Here is a 17055-nt window from a genome sequence, read left to right on the forward strand (position 1 = left end):
AAAAATTATTTTATTAAAAAGTAAGATGGCTTTAAAAATTAGAATAATGATTTAAATAATATAAAACATATTTAAAACAAATTTATTTAATGAGTGGACTGTGGGACCCATAAATAATGAGTTTGAATGTTAAAAGGAATGTGAGTAAAAGAGATATGTTGTTATAATGAGTATGTGGCAGTGGACCCCATGCTTTTTGATGAGTTGATGTGTGTTATAGTGGATGCCCTTAGACACTATATATTTATATACCATACCTGTGTATCTTTCTTTTGCAGATGTTTTTGCAGATCTTCCATGGAATGAATGCCGCTTGTGTCGATATCAGCTACAAATGCATACCAAAAAATGGAAAAGAATTTGGAGTATATGATTTAGGATGTTGAGAATTAAATTCAAGAGTAACATTTGCATCACACCCAGTATTTATGAAGCGAAAAATTCTTTACGTGACATTTCAATTTTAACCACTGAATTTTTTGTGGGGCTGCTGCCTTCAAGCTGTTCCATCTCTTCATCAGTCAGCAATCTCAGTATCATGTAAAAGTAAGCGTATCTTCATTTGCACTCACAGCAGAAAACTTACATTCGTTTAATTACAACGACGGGACCGAACTAAAAAGACTAGGACTCATCTATACCTCTCCCTATTGTAAATTGTCATTCAAAAAATAGATGGCAGCAGAATCAGCTCTCATAATCAGAAGTCCAGCAATTTTGGTGGCTTCCGGATATTGTTGAATGTTCCGGTAAACCGAAGTTCTCGGGATTTTGCCAAGCACCACAGTTTGAGGCCTTGTTACTTGGAGAAGAATCTTGACAATCAATGACTTTATATTGATACAAATTTAAAATCTTTAATATTTAGAAAGCAATTGATTACAATTACATATAATTATGTACCATCATTATAACTAGTCGTGCCCAAATAGCATCGGGCCTAGTTACTATTGAGCTAACTACCACGGCCCAAATAATGCTTGAATTGACTTAAATTTTAAGGAAAAAATTTCTACATCTTTTTTTTTTTAACCTTATTTGTTAGATCTTCTATGTTCTACCAATGTTTTTATTATATTTGAACTCAATAAAGTTGTATTCGGATGGAAATTGGAAGGATATCAAATCTATGAATTTCGTTTATATTTTATCAATGAAAAATAGATCAATGAATTCATAAACTGTTTATTTTTACATATTATTTATATAAAATAGAATTAATTTCAAATTATATCACTATTCGGTGAATTTAAAATTCATCGTAATTAATATGAAATATGATAGAAACATGAAAATAATACATTTGAAGTTTATGATATTAATCATTTAAACAAAACAAAACAAAAAACACATACGAATATATTTGAAATTTTTCTGTCCAAACACTCACTTCCATACCTTTCCAAGTTTAGAAAAAAGCTGATGGATTAATGATACGATTCATCAGCACTCATTTCACGGATTTAGATTCTCTACTAAAGTAGAAACACAGCACCTGATGCTGTGCACTTTTTATACGAGATGATCAGTTGATAATCTGATGGATCTCACACAGTGTCAGATAAATTTAAAAAAATTTCAGACGAAACGAGATAATCAGTTGATCGTCTCGTGTAAAAAGAGCATATCATTGAACTGTGTTTTCAGTTACAGCAGAATATCCAAATCCCTCGTTTCACGCATATTTCTTTGCCTCGAGAAAGTTATTGCATTAATGATTCCACGTAGAATATCAAAGTTATATATATATATATATATATATATATATATATATACTTTCATTTATTTATTACTAAAAATCATAGTAAAAATTAACCAAATTTGGAAGCTTCTCCTCGGCTTCAATCTCGTCCCCACTGACACATGCAATAGAAGAGTATAAATACTTTGGGCGCCGCGTGTTTTGCCATTAGTGTGGCGTAAAAAGTTAGAGAACGCTGCTCTGATTTGCTCTTCGATTTCTCAATTGATCAAGCTTTCGCTTCGGTAATGTATCAATGCAGATCACGCTCTTTGATTCATCACATTCCTCATTCATTTGATCTTTTTCTGTAACAAATTTGAATTTCAGTGCTGTAAGTTTTTGGGATTTCATTTGAATTAATGCAATTTTCATTGTTTCTGCGGCTCGGAATCAGTAAAAAATTTGTGTTCTTTTTTCTTTAATCGCAGGAAAAGGTTTCGAATCCAATAATGGCGAGCATAAAACATATGGATGTGTACTAGAATTCTACAGGTATAGGCCTAAATATTAAATCTATACGTAGCAGCTACAGCTAATGCTTGAAATTTCTATTTCAGTATTACGGTCGAACCGTCGAAGAAATTTTAGATGTTTCTGTTATGAATTTGCTAATTTCGCACGCTTTTAGTGTTTTTGTTGACGAAGATTTCAAAATTAGGTTTACATTTAAAGTTGCCGAAATGCAAGTCAGAATCTTGATGTTTCAGCGCAGAGAAAAACATTGATTTTCCTGAATTTGCTACGATATTAAATTATACGATTAATTAATTGCAGAGTATTTCCATGGAAAATCAGCGCAATTCCAAAGTTCCGAAACTGAAATCATTCGACGGTGTCATCTCGCCGATCAACGTACCGAATTTCGTAGGCGGTCGCCGCTTTCACCGCTCACCTTTGAGTCCCATTCTCGACCCGTACGCATCTGACAGTTCGGATTCTCCATCTCCACTGATGAAGTACCTGTGCTCTCCGGGGCTCGGCGCCACTGTCCCATCCTCGCCGGTGTTTGCTACGCCTCTGAAGGTCGAGGAGGATGTTCTAGTTATGGACGGAATTCCGGTGCCAAAATCCAATAAAGGCGGCCGAGCGAGAGTAAGGTCAACTCTGACATCATTGAGTTTGAATTCTACTTCTTTGTCACAGCCATTTGGTGTGGGATCCGAGAATAGCTGTTCCAACAAGGCGGATATATGTCGTAATTGGGAGGATTCTGGTACATGCCGCTTGAGTTCCAAATGCCAGGTCGACAATCTCTCTCTATCAAAAGTATTATAATCTAATGGTTCTCATTCTTTCCAAAATAATATCTAATGGTTCTTATTTCCTTTCACTATATATAATGGGTAAGATAAAGTCGTTGCTTATAATTTGAGAGGAAAAGTACCTAAAAGCCCATATCCGCAAAAGTGCTATTTAGGATGCACGGAGTAAAAACTTTATTGATTCACTTTCATATGCAACAGTCTGCACACGGCAAGGAGGACCTGCGTCCTCCTCGTTTCTCTGGCAAGAACAAGCTTGAGGTATGAAGGATACATTCTTTTCTCATTTTCCTTTACTTTTCTTGCCGAATAATACATCATCATTATTAGGCCAAGCGTTGAATTTCACATCTTTATACCACAAGATTTCTTGTGTGGTTTCTTGATACTTTTCCAATTTTCTTGCGAATAGATCTTCAAACAGTACATAAGTTCCAGCGGATCAAGCTCATCATCACATGGAAAGAAAAGCTGTTCAGTTCAACAAATCATCGCCTCATCCACTGCAGCAGCAGCAGCACTCTCATTGCCGACACCACCCACAATGGCCTCATCGACATCTACTCTCGAAATCAAACCCAATTCTGCATCCATCGATGATAGCAAAGTCCCAAATCCTGCCCTTTCATCTTCAAATTGGTCACCTCTGGATGATGGAATTGAGGTGGTTTTACCACTTGGATTAAATGAAAGAAAAAAGAATCCCTCGAAGGAAGATTTGGAGGCTCAGATACAAAAAGTTCTATATGGTACAGGTTCGACAAAAAGATTGCCTGTGTTTCTCAATATTTGCACCGACTGATTTCTTGATTGGGTTCTCTTTTGGCTGAAGAAATACTAGTATAAGATTCACCAGTCGCGCCACTGATTTAGATGGTAAAATTGCTGAGATTTTGTGATATCATTTACCAGTTTTGAGCCACAATTTGGCTGTGAGATAGAGGTATAGTTAAATACTATGAACAATGAATAGCAAGTACAGTTACCTGATTACATGTCTATTGTTTCCTGAATGAATATATGAGAAGAATTTTTTTCTGGTCCATGAATTCGAGCACATTTTGGCACCTATTGATCAGTACTTGGATATGAACTCGAAGGTAACACTTGGTACAGTAAAATCAAGAAAATTTGATGATGAGACAGGTTTGAAATTCAAAAGATTTTCTTACAACTGTTAAGATTGCTACACCACGTAAATTATGATTGTTGTGCCATATGGTACGAGTGAGAATTGTTGGGAAATCGGACTTGAGTGGATAAGAATTAAGGCTTGAACTCCTTATATATGGAGGTGGGTGAGTGTTTTAACCTCAATTCACATTGGTTTCAACATTATATTGGTGTTTAAACACAATGGTTTGAATACAATGTGATTGCTCTAAGTTGGAATACTGAATTGGTTCTATTGAATGATGAATTTTAGTAAATAAATTCTCGTATAGTAATGGAATTTTATTTGAACTGAACCATGTTTAAACCTACAGATTGTTATTAATTTTTCCTTTTTGTTAAAAAAAAAATCTTCATTACTATCTCATAAATACTTAAATATGGTACCGTTTGGTTTGTGAATATGATGGACAATGAGAGTGATAAAAATATAAAAATGAGAATAAATTATCACGAAACCAAAATCGAATCGGCTTCAAACGTAATTGGAATAAATATGTATTTTTTGGCCAAAAAAAATATAAAGTTATTAATGTAACAAAGTAATCGAGAAATTAATTATATATATATTAGATCAGATTCAATCGGAATGGATTAAAATGGTTCTGAATTTATTTTCAAGCAACTCGATCTGATTAAACGAATTTTCAAAAAATATATTTAAAAAACCTCGAAATGGGCCACTTATCCACAAGCCCAATGAATAATAAAGGTCCAAAATATTTTCAAAAAAACCTCGAAAAGACTTTACGATAACAGGCTTCTCAGTCACACACTTGACACTTCTCCCGCCCACCTCCAGTGGTGAGATAGAGACTGCAAATGGAGGAAAAAGACGAGAAAATCAACATTGGTAGCTCTGCACAAATGGATGGAGGGCATTGGAAGCTGTACGAAGCCTACAATGAGCTCCATGGCCTGGCTCAGGAGTTCTCCACACCGTTCGACGTGCCGGCGGTCCTGTTGGTGGGCCACCAGACTGACGGGAAGAGTGCGCTTGTGGAGGCTCTTATGGGCTTTCAGTTTAACCATGTTGGTGGCGGAACCAAGACACGTCGTCCCATTACCTTGCATATGAAGTTCAATCCCGATTGTGACACCCCGCTTTGCCACCTTCTATCGGATTCGGATCCTTCTGTTCCGCAGGAAAAATCCCTCCAAGAAATTCAGGCATGTGTGAATTGGTTTAAAGGTGCAATAAATTGTTACATTAATCTCATCCTTCCATCTTTCAACATATATTGAAAGTTATGATCAAAATCTTCAACAAAGCTAATCTAGGGGCATTGTCTGCCCAATGAACACTTTAACATTGTATTCCCTGAAGTGCCTTTAATGTATAATTGCATATATTTACAATATCATTGGATGTGATGATTGTTCTGCTGCAGGCGTACATTGAAGCTGAAAACATGAGGCTGGAAAGAGAACCTTCCCAATTTTCTTCAAAAGAAATAATAATCAGATTAGAGTACAAGTATTGTCCGAACCTTACCATTATAGACACCCCTGGACTTGTTGCTCCAGCCCCAACTCGGAAAAATCGGGGATTGCAGGTGAGGTTCTCATTTCAACTTAGTTAGTTTCGCTTCAAGATCACATATTTTCATCGTCCGAGTTCTAAGAATCTTTTATGGCAGATTCAAGCTCGTGCTGTGGAATCGTTGGTGCGACATAAGATGCAGCACAAGGAATTTATCATATTATGCCTTGAAGATTGTAATGATTGGAGTAATGCCACAACACGGAGGGTAGTGATGCAAGTATGTTCATGTCAGCTGTGTAGGTTAACTTACTTTAATAGCCCCAGAAAATAATGAAGTGCTCTTAGTTTGTTCACTATGTTTCCACGTGCGAAAGAAATGTATCTTACAACCTGTCTTAGTTTACTTAGCAATTAGTGGGTAGAAAAGGGTCTACAGGCTTTGATTTCTTTGATGAACTGCATTAGATAAGTTGGACTTGCTTAAGTAAATTTACTATTCTAATAGAAAATTTGTGTGGAAAGAGTCATATAAGTATCGGGTAATGTCGTTTTTGCTTAACTGCATTATTAATTCATGTGCATTAACCATAAAATTATTGCCAAAAGTATCTACCTGAGGTTTATTCACATCATAAGGATAAACATTTTACACTTTTTTCAGATTTTGAGACTGTCCGAGAGCCTATAGATCACCAAGGACTTAATGAATTATGCAGTTGCCTTATTTTACAAGCCCCATCAGCTTGTATGCTCTCTTGTTTCAACTAATAAATATGTTTAGAATCCTTTGCAGACTCAAAATTTATTATAAGGATCATGAAAGTATTCTTGTCAGTGTGGTCATGAGAAAATATAGAATTTTTTCTGTTGCATGAATTTTAATTGACCTAGGAAGCTCTTGCATTATCAAAAGAACAAGCGATTTACATCTACTACAACCAGATGATCAGATCTACAAACTTCAGTTCAGACCATGAAGTACTATGAACCAAAACAAGGACTCTTTAAAAATTTGAGGATGGTGATGCCATTTACTATTCAAAACTTTCGACATTTATCTGTTCTGTAAACGATTGATTCCATCTTGCGCTCTTATATAGATTGATCCTGAACTTTCAAGGACTGTAGTTGTGTCGACAAAGCTAGATACAAAAATCCCTCAGTTTGCACGGGCTTCAGACGTGGAAGTTTTTCTTTCACCACCTGCATGTACGCTTGATGGCTTCATGTTAGGGGATTCACCCTTTTTCACATCTGTTCCTTCTGGGAGAGTTGGATCTGGGCATGAATCAGTCTACAGGTCAAATGATGAGTTCAAACAGGTTAGACTCTATTCTTCTTGAGCCACATCATGTCCAATAAGACAGTTTACGAGAGAGCCTTTCATGCGCTGACATATCATATGTTTTTATGTGGTACTCTTTTCTATTTTATATTTCTTTGTAAGTTCTAAATTTTACAGCTTTTCCAACATCGTTATTTATGCAAGATTTGGTCTCAGAAGATAATTGATGACAGATTGCTATACTTTGTAAATTGCCACTTTGTTTAACCGGTCAGGGTGAGTGAGATTCGGTTACAATTTGCAAAAACTTCAAGTGAGTTCATTCCAAGTAACAGGCTACAGAAATTGGTATTGGTCTTATCTCGAGGCCTTCATTTTCTATTGACCGGTCTCAAAACTTTATATTCAGTGTATAAAAAAAAAAGTCCTTAAGAATCTACAAGATTTATGCTTATTCTTCAGGATTATTGATGATTTCGACTTGGCTAAAAACCTATTCTATCCAGGGCTTTTGTCAGACCAATATCATGCTTGACAAAGTCATCAACAGTGTTTTAGGAATAGGCGAGCCTAACATTGTTGGTGTAGCCACCTACAACCTTCAGCATTGTGGAGTGCACTACCTTATATGTTTTAATGCTGTATTTACTGTCTTGCCAATATGGATTGCAAATTAATCTTCTCCTTATTCTTTGTTAGGCTATATCATTGAGGGAGATAGAAGATATCATAGCTTTGGAGGAAAAGTTAGGTAGGACACTTTCAAAACTTGAAAGAAGCAGAATTGGTGTTAGCAGCCTTCGGTTATTCTTGGAGGAGTTGCTGCAGAAAAGGTATACAATGTGCATATTGCTGCATACGAGTGGCCATTAATGCTGTATCTTACAGTTCTGTGATCTTCATGTATTTCAAGGTATATGGACAGCGTACCATTGATCATTCCACTTCTTGAAAAAGAGTATCGGAGCACAACAAAGAAGCTAAGTGACATAAATCAGGAACTAAGGTTTGACGTTTCTTCAGGACATAGGATATTAAAAAAATTGAAATATTTTAATGGTGAACATCATCAGAAGATTACTTTCTTGGTGATTATATTCAACCTAGGTTGCAAAATCACTTGAAGTGGGCATATTCTGTTTTCTTCACTTTTCAAATTTTCTCTTAAGTGGTCCTGTTGATGTCTCTTTGCTTGTTTAGTTTCCATTTCTTTTTTAGCACATTAAATTGAAGTGACTTGTGACATTTGACCTTTTGAATTGAGTTGCTGTTGTTGTTGGCCTTTCCTCAGCACTTTGGATGAAGTGAAACTCAAAGAGAAAGGAAGAGTTTTCCACGATCTTTTCTTGACCAAGGTGAAATGTATTTTGATATCTAACTTTTAACTATTATGAATTTCCAAGACACTGTCCCTAGTAGAACTTGAAAGATAAACAAGCTAAGATTGCAAAAAGACAGGAGTTACTTGTTTCTGACAAATTAACAATGGCCTTGACTCTTAGCTTAGAGCCTTTGACTGGTTGATCATTTGATTTGCTGCCATATATAATTAGATTCACTGGCATATTTGTGGCTTTGCCACCACACTGCACCTCTTTTTGCATGAACTTTGCTAGCTTTTAGAAATAATCTGGCTGATCATTTACATTTTATTTCTTGTCATAATTTACTCATATATCGAGATGGTTCATTGTTTGTTTTCCAACTAACCAGTATGAAAAATTTATCTTTGCCTTTCAAGCTGCCATGCCTGATTATAGTTTTATTGCTCAGTTATCACTTCTGCTGAAAGGAACGGTTGTTGCACCACCGGATAAATTTGGTAAGCTCTTTGCGACCACTCAATAGTTCGACAAAGAGAGCATCATCGTGTTATTCACAGTTTCAACCATACGATCTAGTTTCAGTTTTATCATGGATAGTTCCTATTTTGTTGTGCTCATATTCATTTTCATTGTTTTATTCACGTCTGTTTGCCTCTCTATATCATGTTTGGTTCATTGTGTTGATTACATTTATGTACTTGATTTCTTACTAATATATTGGTAGCTCAACTTTGTTCATTTTTCAGGTGAAACTCTACAAGATGAGAGAGTCAATGGAGGATCATTTATTGGCTCTGATGGCCTTCAGTTGCCTCAGAAGTTAATACCTGTAAGTAGTTCTATATTTTTGCAAATGTGTATCTTTTTCCTCCATGCACCTTCATGTTTTGTGTATGAAAAAAAACACGGAATGCATTTTATTACTGTTACTTTCTTTTCATGCCAGTTTTACTAATTATTTTGCGTTATGCTTTTCCCTTTTGATCCGTTCTCATGGAAATTGTTGAAAAGGAGCATGCTTACTTATTATGCCATCAAGTGTATGTTTTACAGAAACTATGCTCACATTTGATGTGTGTGAAATTTAATTGTGCTGGTTTTTCCAAGTTGAAGCACTTAATCAACACTTAACAAAAGTTTTACTTGTTGGATACTGTATCCTCTCCGTTAGGATTGAAAGAGTCTTTACCTTTTAAGTAGTTTAATATTTTCTTATTTCTAAGAATCTAATTTTATGCTTTTTTGGTTATTCTTTTATCCAGAAGTGACATAAACATCTTGCTGCCTGATATTTTTATTGTTGGGATTTTATATATTCTTGCTTCCAATAACATTAATTAGATTCCTAAGTTATTTACCAAATGCTGCCATGGGATTGAGTGATGTTATTTGTGTTCTCACAGGAATTTTATTTATGTTGTTGCTACGCAGAATGCGGGAATGCGTCTTTATGGAGGTGCTCAATATCATCGTGCAATGGCTGAGTTTCGTTTTGTTGTTGGGGGAATCAAATGTCCTCCTATTACACGTGAAGAAATTGTCAATGCATGTGGAGTTGAGGACATCCATGATGGAACAAACTATTCCAGGTATTAACTAATTATAGCTGTGTTCAGTTCATGAATTTGGTCAGCCTTTCCCAATATAGTAGTTACTTAATCTTATTATTACACATTTGGGACATTAGGACAGCTTGTGTCATCGCTGTTGCAAAGGCTCGTGATACTTTTGAACCTTTTCTCCATCAGGTGATAAATTCAACGCCTTAAATAACTTTATTTCCACTTTTACATTGCAGTATTTTGTCGGTTTCTAGTAAAAACTGAAGATTTGTCATGCATAAACATTTATTTCAAAAATCAAATGCCGAGATTTGAGCAGGGACCTGCTCTTACTGGATGAAAATATACTAAAGGAGTCTTTTTGTAAAAAATTGTGGTTTTTGACATCGAACCGAAAGGATTTGTAGTTTTCACCTTGTCTGGATCCATCTTGTTCCTTGTCGGTGAAATATTGAGACCTGTTAGTTGTGACCATCCCTTTGCCATCTGGCCGTACTTTGACTTGAGCTCTGAGATCTTGTATATTTTACATTCCATAACGAGTATTGCTTTCTAGATGCATCTAAATTAAAGTTTGTTGTTTTCTGTGCACAAGTTGGGTGCTAGACTGCTACACATTCTGAAAAGAATGCTTCCCATATCAGTTTTTCTTCTCCAGGTAAGATTTGTAGCCTTGTATGTTTCTGGTTCTAGGATTAACACCCTTTTTTAAAACTTGAGCTTGCTGGTATTATATCTGTACTTACCACTTATACTGCTTGTGATTTCCAACAGAGAGACGGTGAATATTTGAGTGACCATGAAGTTTTTCTGAAACGTGTTTCTGCTGCCTTCAACAACTTTGCTGAATCAACCGAACGTTCGTGTCATGAAAAGTAAGTGTAACTGCCTTGACATTTCAGGTTCTCATGACCTGGCTGTAAAAACTGTGGCTTTGCCAAGTGATCATGCAACCTTAAGTTAATTCAGATGCTCTGTCTTTGCTATTGTGTTGTATTTGTGAATTATGTGTATGGAGCAATATTTTGTTGTTCTTATTACTTTAAACAACATATATCAAAGTTGTTCTACTTAATTTAAATTGAGTACATACGTTGATGAAAATGAATCTTTTCCTTTAATTGTTTATAGTTTATTTTTCAAGCTTGGCAACCCATTTGTTATTTTCAGGTATATAAAGGAGGCAATTACCTATATATGTTCTCCATTTTATTTGACCAATTAATTAAATAAAAAATTATAATAATCAGTTAAATCTATGATTCATGCTTCAATGTAGTCTTGCAATTTATATGATTTATCATGTATCCGTGTAGCATATGGACTGTTTTTCATAGTATTGATCCTATAGCCTTGACAACTTCTTCGACATGAAACAAGTAGACTATTAGTACTTGGCATTTTACCTTTTCAATGTTCCTGCATAATTAGCACAATTTGAATTCCATTGATATCATTTGTTTTCAATTTACTCATTTATAGGACTTATATCAACATTCCATTGCAAATATTGCAGGTGTTTGGAAGACCTAGTAAGCACTACTCGTTATGTTTCGTGGTCTCTCCACAATAAGGTAGTGAAGTTGCCATTTGAATTTAATAATGAATTTTTCATTCCATTCTTTGTTTGCTCACTTATCTTTTCAAAATGCTGCAGTCTCATACCTGTAATTAATCACATGTTTCCTAATTCCTGTCTTTAGAATGAATGCTGAATATATTTTTTAAAGTGTCTGTTTTGGCTTATGAATAATAATATGTTTGATGTATTTTCTTCTTTATTTTGGAGGTTCAGGTCCACTGTGTTGAGGTGTGAGTCGTGTGACATTAATATCTTTTGGTGTATATGCACCCCCACTCAGTGAAAACCCAATTTATACACTTAAATGAAATGAAGCGAGAACGGTGCTAAATGCTTTTAGGACTTGGGAGAATTCGCGCTCTTTCCTTGTTTTTTTACCTGAGAGGGAGTCATGGTGGAATGGTGATTGACCATTGCCCCTTCTTACTTTGATTTATCTGGATTTAAGAGTCTATTGATGGTAATATGAAAGTTATTAATTATTACGATACATCAGACAAGCTAAACATGTATGTGATTTGTAAAATTGCTCCTCTTTGCTTTCATATTCTTACCTATCTGTTCACACAATATTACATTGCAGAATCGAGCTGGATTACGTCAGTTCTTGGACTCGTTTGGTGGATCGGAGCAGTCTACAGCTGGTGTTCATTCCGCTAATTCGTTTTCTGAATTATCATCTGGACCCGTAGCCAATGAGAAGCTAGAGAATAAGTTGAAGTCAGATGTAAAACTCAACCATCTGGCTTCAGGAAATGATTCTGCAACTAGTATTGCTACAACCGAGACAAGGCTGGCTGACCTTCTGGATAGCACGCTCTGGAATAGAAGGCTTGCCCCTTCCTCTGAACGAATTGTTTATGCATTAGTTCAACAAATTTTTCATGGGATCAGAGAATATTTCCTTGCATCCGCAGAACTAAAGGTTTATTAACATCCACTTTTTAAAACATTTTGTTTATTTGGTATTTTGCAAAAAGATAATTAAAAGGTTGCATACACATTGGTTAAAACAACGAGTTTTGCGACCTTGCATACCTTTTTCTTCATTTGGACTTGTATGCTGCAGCGTCATTTGACTTACCCATGGTGAGTATGCCACATATTAGTTTTTTGCGTTCTAGTTTCCTTTACTTGGTTGCCGTAGCCATGGCTTCAAAAAAGTTCAATTAATCACACATTGATTCACTCGATTACTTGACATTGTATGCAAACTGGCCAGCTAGAACAGAATTAGACTGTAATTTTAAGGACTCCTTAACCATGGCTTGTTACTCGCAGTTCAACTGTTTTCTTCTAATGCCTGTTGTTGACAAGTTACCTGCGCTTCTACGAGACGACTTAGAATCTGCATTTGAAGATGATTTAGATAATGTTTTCAACATCACCAGTCTACGACAGTCACTGGGACAGCGAAAGAGAGAAACAGAAATCGAGCTTAAGAGGGTAATTGACTTTCGTAATTTCTCTCATTTGTCTTAATTAATTGTTTGGTTCGTATTTTATTGTTGTTTTGTCAAATTGTTATATGCTCTGCAGATAGACCGGCTTAAGGAGAAATTCAGGCAAATTCACCAGCAGCTTAATTCAAACCAAGTCACGTCGTCAAGGGCCTCGAGGCCATAGCATGGTCTGTACCAGCCGGTCGTCTTTTCCCTCTTTTATCATGCAAGATCAATTCTAAATGTGATATTCTTTTGTTAATGTTGATAATCATTCTGCTATAATAATAATTGTTTGAAAATGAATGATTTTCATTGTCGTTGTGCTTTGCAGACAAGTTATTTGAAATGTTGGAATCCTGATCTGTGGTCTTTTCGCTGGATCTTCCTTTGGTTGTTTCTGGATGTAACTTCACTTATATTTTGTTCTCATTTACTTAACATGGTTTCTTTTCTTTATTACACTTTGGGGAGAGGATTTTGTTCCCATTGGGATTTAAGCATCAGTGTATCGACTGCACTACATGGGTGGTGGCAAAAACATGCCACAAATCATTGACCCCATTCTCACTATAATATATATATACACTCACTTGAAGCCAAAGTTTGGTTTGTGCATCCGTAAAGTATTAAAACAAATAAAATTCGAATACACTATCCAACCAAATATGTTGTTTAAACCCACAAAAAGTAAAAAAAACATTTATTGATTAGGTATTATTTTTTTTTAAAAAAATAATTTTTATCTATACTATTTTATTAAGTTTGAGACACTTAGAGTAACTAATTTTGGTGTCATGGTCTGTTTTAATAATTATATATATTAATAAAATGACAAAATTTTAATAAGTTAGATGTAGTTTAACGGATAGAATCATTGTTTCTTGGGGTTATATGTTTAATTATTATTGAGGCCATTTTTTTTATTCTTTTATTTTTCAATTTATTTTTTAATTTATATATCAAAATTACAGTGTAGTACCTCATTATTTCTTATAATTATATTTTGATATGGTAACCTGTATATTGAAAATGAATCAGAACCGATTCTTGATCAGAGGTAAGATGATCAGAAAGGGACTGAAACAGATTTGTTTTATTGGATTGCTAACCCTTTTGATAATCAGATATGCCTTCCAGACGAATCCCAGAACAGGGTAGTACCTCAAATCCTCCGATGGATGTCACAGCAACTCCAATGGAAACATTGCTGAAGAGATTTCAGTCTTTTCATCCACCGACTCTGAAAGGTACTGAGACTTCAGTGGATTGTGAGAGTTGGCTAGATGACATAGAGATGCTGTTTGATTCATTGGACTATACAGACGAGCGGAGAGTGAAACTGATAGGGCACCAGTTGCATGACGTTGCAAAGAACTGGTGGATTACAACGAAGAGGGCATTGGAGCATAGAGGTACAGTGATTACGTGGAAAGTGTTCCGAACTGAGTTTTATCAAAGATTCTTTCCAATGTCGTACAGAAAGGACAAATGGGCAGAATTTGCGAATTTGAGACAGGGTCAGTTGAACATTGAAGAGTATGTGGCCAAGTTTTCTACCCTACTGCCATTTGCTCCACACGTGGCTGAGCATGAAGAAGCTATTGCTGATCAGTTTATTAATGGCCTAAATCTTGAAATCCTTACCTTGATGAATACCGGGAGGCCAAACAATTTCACTGATGCCTTGAACCGAGCTAAGGGAGCCGAAGCAGGTCTGATGAGACAGAGAGGAGCTTCGTTTGTGCCTCCAACACCGAGATCAGAACAACCACCTCCTCGATTCGAGAGTGGCGGTGGTAGTGGAAAGAAAGACTTCCTGAAAGCTAGGGGAAAGCAGTTCAAGAAGTCTGGCAGCAGTTCTTCCAGTTCTAGTGGCTCGAGACAGATTGGTCAGGGCCAGAGTTATACCGGACCCTATTGCAGCACCTGTGGAGGGAAGCATTCCATAGAGCAGTGCCGAGGAGTGTTTGGCAGCTGTCGTATTTGTAGACAGCAGGGACATTTTGCTCGAATATGTCCACAGAGAGGTGCCCAGGGATCCCAGGCAGCAGAGTCATCTGGATCAGTGGCTCAGACAGGGAGACGACCATCTGGTGTTCATTCTTTCCAGCCAGCACCGCCTACTCAGTCACAGCAGAGGCCAGGAGGAAGCCAGATAGTGAGCCAGCCTCCGAGACAGCATGCCAGAGTGTTCGCTTTGACTGAAGAGCATGCACAGGATGCACCTGATGATGTTGCTGCATGTAACTGTTTTATTTCTGGTTATCCTGCATATGTATTGATTGATATTGGTGCATCTCATACTTTTATTTTTGAGAGATTTGCATTGATACATGCATTGCCTGTTGAGTCCATATCTGCTGTAGTATCTGTCTCTTCTCCTTTGGGGAAAGGTTTGATATCAGTGACTTCTGTGAGAAATTGTATATTACAGTATGAGGAGCATGAGATTGAGTTAGACTGTATTGTGCTTGGGTTATCTGACTTTGATTGCATTATTGGTATCGATATGCTAACCAAGTATAGAGCTACAATTGATTGTTTCCACAAGATTGTAAGATTCAGACCTGATATGGCTGAGGAATAGAAATTGTATGGTAAGGGTTCTAGATCTATAATTTCTTTGATATCTGCTATGTCTATGACTCGATTGCTGCAGAAAGGAGCGGAGAGATTCTTTGTCTATTCAGTTGATTTACTGAAATCGAGTCCATCATTGACGGATTTACCAGTGGTGTGTGAGTTTGCTGATGTCTTCCCAGATGAGATTCCTGGATTGCCTCCGATTCGAGAGATAGACTTCAGTATTGAGTTGATGAGATTTTATCATTTTAATCCGAGATTATTTAATTTATGAATTTTGGAATGTTGAGTTATATCCCATGGTTTTTATGATTCCTTAGGATTGAAATTGAATTAAAAAGAGTTTCGAGGGCCGAATTGCAAATAGTGAGGAGTTCAGGAGCTAAAGTGCAAATAATGAAATTTGAGTGGGACACTTGTCTTTGCTATGCATTTGGACGTGTAATTCCTCATTCAATTCAGAATTTTCAGCCAAGAAACCGAGACCCTCCATGGCTAACATCCTCAAGCTTCCTTGTATCTTAGAAAATTGGTTGTGCAAGATCCGGCCATCCGATTTTTAATCCGAGCACAGTTTTGAGATCCCCTCGTCAAGAGCTACACAAGCACGTAAGTTTTATTAAGTTTTATCTTGATTTAAAAATATGAGGTTGGAGAAATTGTGATTTGATTATTATTATGTGTCCTGGGAATACTGGTAATCGTAGAAACGAAATCGGATCGAAAAACAGACTGTTTATGCGATTGTTATCATTTTTCAGATTATATTTGAATGAAATGATACAGATTTGAGATTGTGGCATTATGATGGTATTGGTTGAGATTGTGAGTTGCTAAGATTGGTTATTGATATTGAGTTGTCGAGGGTATACCGAATTTATACCGTTATGCCGTCGACATGTACTGAAATTGAGTATTGATCAGATTGAGTTTTGAATTAAAGGAAATGTTGATATTGTTCTTCTCGATAATGTCATTTCAGATTTATATTGACAGCTTCGGATTCAAGACTTCAACTTCGTCAGACCGAGACTACGAACGAAAGGTATAAGTCAATGTGGTACCGGGAGAACGACTCGACTATGATATACTTGAGTTTCCCTAAATCACATACTTATTGTTATTATTTACATCGATTTGAATTGATATGCTTGTTCTATTGATTTATAGAAGCATGTATTAGATGAGTATTAGACGAGTGATCTTGTGACATAAGTGTCGATAGTGATGGAATCGTCACTGGCACATTGCACATTGTCACAAGATAGTGAATTGGCGATAGTGCCACAGTCTGTGACGGATAGGTCAAGACACCGGATGTTTGGTTATATCGATTGAATAGAATTGGAGTTTCTTCTATTACTGAATTCGATATAGGAATGCTAACGTCTGAAAACCGGGATCCCTAGACTAGGATTGAGTCTAGTCTGAGACGTGGAGTCACGAGTTTGATTAATGATTTTATATTGATTATGTTTCAGATTCTGATACATGTTAGTGATATTTGTTACATGCTTTTACATTGTTTAAATGATTGCATGTTTCGTTGATTTATACTGAGATGTATTTATCACCGGAGTTATCCGGCTGTTGTCGTGTTTATATGTG

At 36.2% G+C, this 17055-nt stretch overlaps 2 protein-coding genes across 4 annotated transcripts; both read left to right on the forward strand.

Moving 5' to 3' along the window:
* The first annotated feature begins 1921 nt into the window (after nucleotides 1–1921).
* Nucleotides 1922–3850, forward strand: LOC142538929 (uncharacterized). Of its 2 annotated transcripts, none has more exons than XM_075644224.1 (5): nucleotides 1922–2075; nucleotides 2173–2236; nucleotides 2519–2986; nucleotides 3208–3267; nucleotides 3419–3850. In XM_075644224.1, the coding sequence occupies exons 2-5, from the start codon at nucleotides 2216–2218 to the stop codon at nucleotides 3806–3808; spliced, it is 939 nt and encodes a 312-aa protein (XP_075500339.1). In that variant the 5' UTR covers nucleotides 1922–2075; nucleotides 2173–2215; the 3' UTR covers nucleotides 3809–3850. The 2 variants fall into 2 exon arrangements, with proteins under 2 accessions (XP_075500339.1, XP_075500340.1); XM_075644225.1 differs by having other exon boundaries at nucleotides 1923–1986.
* Nucleotides 3851–4933: 1083 nt separating this feature from the next.
* LOC142539937 (dynamin-like protein ARC5) lies at nucleotides 4934–13323 on the forward strand. 2 transcript variants are annotated; one of them, XM_075645712.1, is made up of 17 exons: nucleotides 4934–5349; nucleotides 5571–5735; nucleotides 5820–5942; nucleotides 6766–6987; nucleotides 7650–7783; nucleotides 7864–7956; nucleotides 8242–8305; nucleotides 8724–8772; nucleotides 9022–9104; nucleotides 9707–9864; nucleotides 9963–10023; nucleotides 10433–10495; nucleotides 10612–10712; nucleotides 11354–11411; nucleotides 12003–12344; nucleotides 12701–12865; nucleotides 12959–13323. In XM_075645712.1, the coding sequence occupies exons 1-17, from the start codon at nucleotides 5002–5004 to the stop codon at nucleotides 13043–13045; spliced, it is 2316 nt and encodes a 771-aa protein (XP_075501827.1). In that variant the 5' UTR covers nucleotides 4934–5001; the 3' UTR covers nucleotides 13046–13323. The 2 variants fall into 2 exon arrangements, with proteins under 2 accessions (XP_075501827.1, XP_075501828.1); XM_075645713.1 differs by having other exon boundaries at nucleotides 5233–5371.
* The last annotated feature ends 3732 nt before the right edge of the window (nucleotides 13324–17055 follow it).

This window comes from Primulina tabacum, chromosome 3, assembly GCF_025594145.1.
Source record: "Primulina tabacum isolate GXHZ01 chromosome 3, ASM2559414v2, whole genome shotgun sequence".
In the NCBI taxonomy this organism is placed as follows: domain Eukaryota; kingdom Viridiplantae; phylum Streptophyta; class Magnoliopsida; order Lamiales; family Gesneriaceae; genus Primulina; species Primulina tabacum.

What these genes read in the sequence shown, in the direction of transcription:
- LOC142538929 (XM_075644224.1), top strand. Translation starts at nt 2,216, where the DNA reads ATGTGTACTAGAATTCTACAG. An exon ending in TGTGTACTAGAATTCTACAG is followed by an intron (nt 2,237 to 2,518) that starts GTATAGGCCTAA and finishes AATTAATTGCAG; the next exon opens with AGTATTTCCATGGAAAATCA. An exon ending in GCTTGAGTTCCAAATGCCAG is followed by an intron (nt 2,987 to 3,207) that starts GTCGACAATCTC and finishes CATATGCAACAG; the next exon opens with TCTGCACACGGCAAGGAGGA.
- LOC142539937 (XM_075645712.1), top strand. Translation starts at nt 5,002, where the DNA reads ATGGAGGAAAAAGACGAGAAAATCAACATTGGTAGCTCTGCACAAATG. An exon ending in AATCCCTCCAAGAAATTCAG is followed by an intron (nt 5,350 to 5,570) that starts GCATGTGTGAAT and finishes GTTCTGCTGCAG; the next exon opens with GCGTACATTGAAGCTGAAAA. An exon ending in TTGCATCCGCAGAACTAAAG is followed by an intron (nt 12,345 to 12,700) that starts GTTTATTAACAT and finishes TGTTACTCGCAG; the next exon opens with TTCAACTGTTTTCTTCTAAT.